The sequence below is a fragment of the Hyaena hyaena genome, unplaced genomic scaffold, assembly GCF_003009895.1.
Source record: "Hyaena hyaena isolate Hyena2069 unplaced genomic scaffold, ASM300989v1 scaffold_321, whole genome shotgun sequence".
In the NCBI taxonomy this organism is placed as follows: Eukaryota; Metazoa; Chordata; class Mammalia; order Carnivora; family Hyaenidae; genus Hyaena; species Hyaena hyaena.
This window is the reverse complement of record NW_024080953.1, coordinates 166,287-169,602: the sequence shown is the minus strand read 5'-3', so window position 1 is coordinate 169,602 and position 3,316 is coordinate 166,287. Positions and strand designations below refer to the sequence as shown.

The 3,316-nt window shown below is 37.9% G+C and overlaps 1 protein-coding gene across 2 annotated transcripts in view; it reads right to left on the bottom strand.

Annotated features, from left to right (window-relative positions):
• Nucleotides 1–548: 548 nt before the first annotated feature.
• Nucleotides 549–3,316, bottom strand: part of IQCB1 (IQ motif containing B1) — a 63,361-nt gene continuing 60,593 nt past the window's right edge. For both annotated transcript variants that reach the window (XM_039248879.1, XM_039248881.1), the window contains exons 14-15: nt 2,294–2,450; nt 549–1,084 (exon numbers count right to left, since the gene is read on the bottom strand). In XM_039248879.1, coding sequence (XP_039104810.1) covers nt 855–1,084; nt 2,294–2,450 — 387 coding nt within the window. In that variant the 3' untranslated portion in view covers nt 549–854. The remainder of the gene's footprint in view (nt 1,085–2,293; nt 2,451–3,316) is intronic.

The window sequence follows — 3,316 nt, the reverse complement described above, 5'->3', positions numbered from 1 at the left end:
AATTCTCATAGTTTAACAGAACAAATGCAGTTTTATCTGAAGGAATTCTTGTGTGTGTACTGAATCCTAGGATTAAAAAAAATTTTTTTAAATGTTTACTTATTTTTGAGACAGAGAGACTGACAAAGTGTGAGTGGGGGAGGAGCAAAGAGAGAGGGAGACACAGAATCTGTAGCAGGCTCCAGGCTCTGAGCTGTCAGCACAGAGCCTGACAGGGGGCTCAAACTCATGAGCCACACGATCATGATCTGAAATGAAGTCAGATGCTCAATGCAATGAGCCACCCAGGTGTCCCTCCTAGGATATTTTTAAAATGTAGTTCTTTTAGAAATAACAAGATAGAAAATGAATTCATATACTGTTTGGTAGAAAATAGTGAAGTGCCCTTCAAATGACTATTTCTTTTCCTCATCTTAATAAATTAGGCCAAGAACACACTTTTTATATTTGTAGAAACACATGCATTCGAAACAATAAATGTGAAAAGCTGAAATAATCCTGACAAGTTTTTGAGAACTGTTGAAAATATTTATTTAGAAAACATCTCTAGTAGGAAAACAGCAAAAACAAAAGAACTACCACATTTCATCTAAGCCAACAGAATGTCAGGCTGAGGTTAGTTCCACAATAAAAGCCATACTAATTTGTGTGTGGCCTGGTATGTTGATGTGGAAAGGAAAAAGAGAACTGAGATAGAGGTAGAAGGTAACTCTTTTCTTACTGCCTGAAAATCTTATGTGGAGAGGAATCTCTGGAAAACCATGAGTTAGGATAGCTCTAGTCAGTCTACTGGTATGCCAGAGGCAGAACCAGTATAATTTCCGGAAATAAGTGTCATTTCTTTGGGTAGCTCCCTAAGGGGGTTTGGTTCCACCAACGAATAAAGTTCCTAGTTCTACACTAAGCTCATCCTTTGGGACATCAATCTCATCTCCAGCTTCTTCCCCAAGCTTCTTCCACCAGGGTGCTTGTATATGTTTCAGAGTGGTGAGATGGGCCTGCTTGGCCTTAGCTGCCACAGGCCTGGATCTACTTAGGAAGAGCTCAGGTTCCTTCTCTTCTGCTTCCTTCAGACTTGGTGCCTCTGTAGTAAACAGAAAATAAACAGGTGAGTAGAGGAGTTCTGTACCAAACAAGTAGGAATTTGGAAACTACAGAGTTAAAACTATGCCATAGTAAGTAGGGGATAGAGTTCCAATTTTGAATCTATTATCATTGCTAACTACAGATGGCATGTAACTATTCACAAGTTGTAGCTGTGGCTGGCAATATCCCCATACCTATTCCTATACTGTGTTCAAAAGAAGAATTTAAAAAGAATTCTTAAGAATTCTTAAGATGGTTTAAAGAACATGAATTTTTAAAACACAGCAGAATCCCATCCTATATATGAAAGGCTCAGTTCCAGCCACCTATCTGTTGAAAAACACAAAATTCACAAGAAATAGCACTAAATAGAAGACACTGGTCCTTTCTGCTCCATACACATTAAAAGTATTTCATAGGAGGAGTGAAATGTAGGATGAGATATCTCCCTAATGTACCTGTGGTTGTGAGAAGCAGATGTATTAAATTTAAAAAATTAGAATTATATTTTGATTTATAAATATATATTTAATTATATTTAATATTAATTTATTATGCTATAATTGTGTTAAATATATTAATACAACTTATATAAAAATATATTTAATTAATATGTAAAATTTAATTCATAATTAAAAATTATAGAATGGGGGTGCCTGGGTGGCTCAGTTGGTTAAGTGCCAGACCTCAGCTCAGGTCATAATCTGGCAGTCTGTGAGTTTGAGCCTCAAATCAGACTCTGTGCTGACAGCTCAGAGCCTGGAGCCTGCTTAGATTCTGTGTCTCCCTCTGTCTCTGCCCCTCCCCTGCTCACACTCTGTCTCTCTCTCAAAAAAAAAATACATGTTTAAAAAAATAAAATGGCACTGTAACTACTGTCATCTACTTCTAAAATATTATCAAAAGCTTTTGAGACTACATAACGAAATTTGGCTAGTAGGGCTCAGCATCTTTATAATTAATAACTTCTGTCTGACTTGTTATCTATGAATTATAGCAAGGCTGGGAGAAAGAGCCAAAAAGTAGGTTATGAGATCTGCATTATTTGAAAAGATCATGTGCTGGCATGTTCTGGGTCTAGAAATTTCTGAAGACAAGAAATAGGCTAATAAACCATTAAATGATATTTTCCTTCTGAAGATTTTGGATGTCACAAAATCTTGCATAGGTTGTTCATTTTAGGAAACAAAAATAAACAGGCACATACTCATCAACTGTTCAATGTTGGTGCTGATCTGAGCCATCAGAGCCTCCCGGTGCTGCTGGGCTCTCTCTTCTAGGGCTCTGCCCATAAGGTAATGTTGCAGTTGTTCTTGAGCTTGGGAATGGAGCTCTTTGCTAGTCACATCTGACATCTGAGAGCTCTAGGAACAAAGAAGAGAAAAAATGATCACAGGAGACATATATGTACGTTTCACCCAATCACTTAGCAGAGGTTCCTGAATGCTTAGCTGTCTCCCAGCCTATCAAATGAATCTCATGACTGATTTCTACCTGGTACTCTTGTTGTTCAAGATACTGGCCTGGAAGAGGAATAACAAGGCCAACCCCTTGTTCCAGATCCCACCTGACAGGCTATGTTACTTTTTATCTCACTCCCACTCCCAAACTTATCTAAACCATACGTTATAACTGCTTCTGATTTCACAAAACAAGGGACAAATTAACTAAAGGACCATATTCCTTTGGCTGCACAGCTACTTTAAAGAGAACTTAATTAGCTCGGACAAGAATAAGAAAATCTTAACTCTGAAGCTTATAAAGCTTCTAACACCACAGCTTGCTCAAGTACTCCAGTTCCTGGATCTGGGATACATCACACTCCAGCTAACTTGCCACGGAATCTTAATCAGGAGCACTAGAGTATGACTAAAACAATCCTTGTTTTTTAAACAAGAGCATGCATCAAAATCGTACAAAATGTATTAAAAAGAGAGAGAGTGAGTGAGAGAGAGAGATCAAAGATCTAAATAGATGAAACTATAAAACTCTTAGAATAAAAGGGGAAAACAACAGTGGTGAGAGTGGACATCCCTGCCATGTTCCTGATCCCAGGGGGAAAGCTCTCAGTTTTTCCCCGTTGAGGATGATGTTAGCTGAAGGCTTCTCATAGATGGCTTTGATGATGTTTAAGTAGGTTCCTTCTATCCCAACTTTCTCGAGAGTCTTTATTAAGAAGGGATGCTGTATTTTGTCAAATGCTTTTTCTGCATCTATTGACAGGATCATA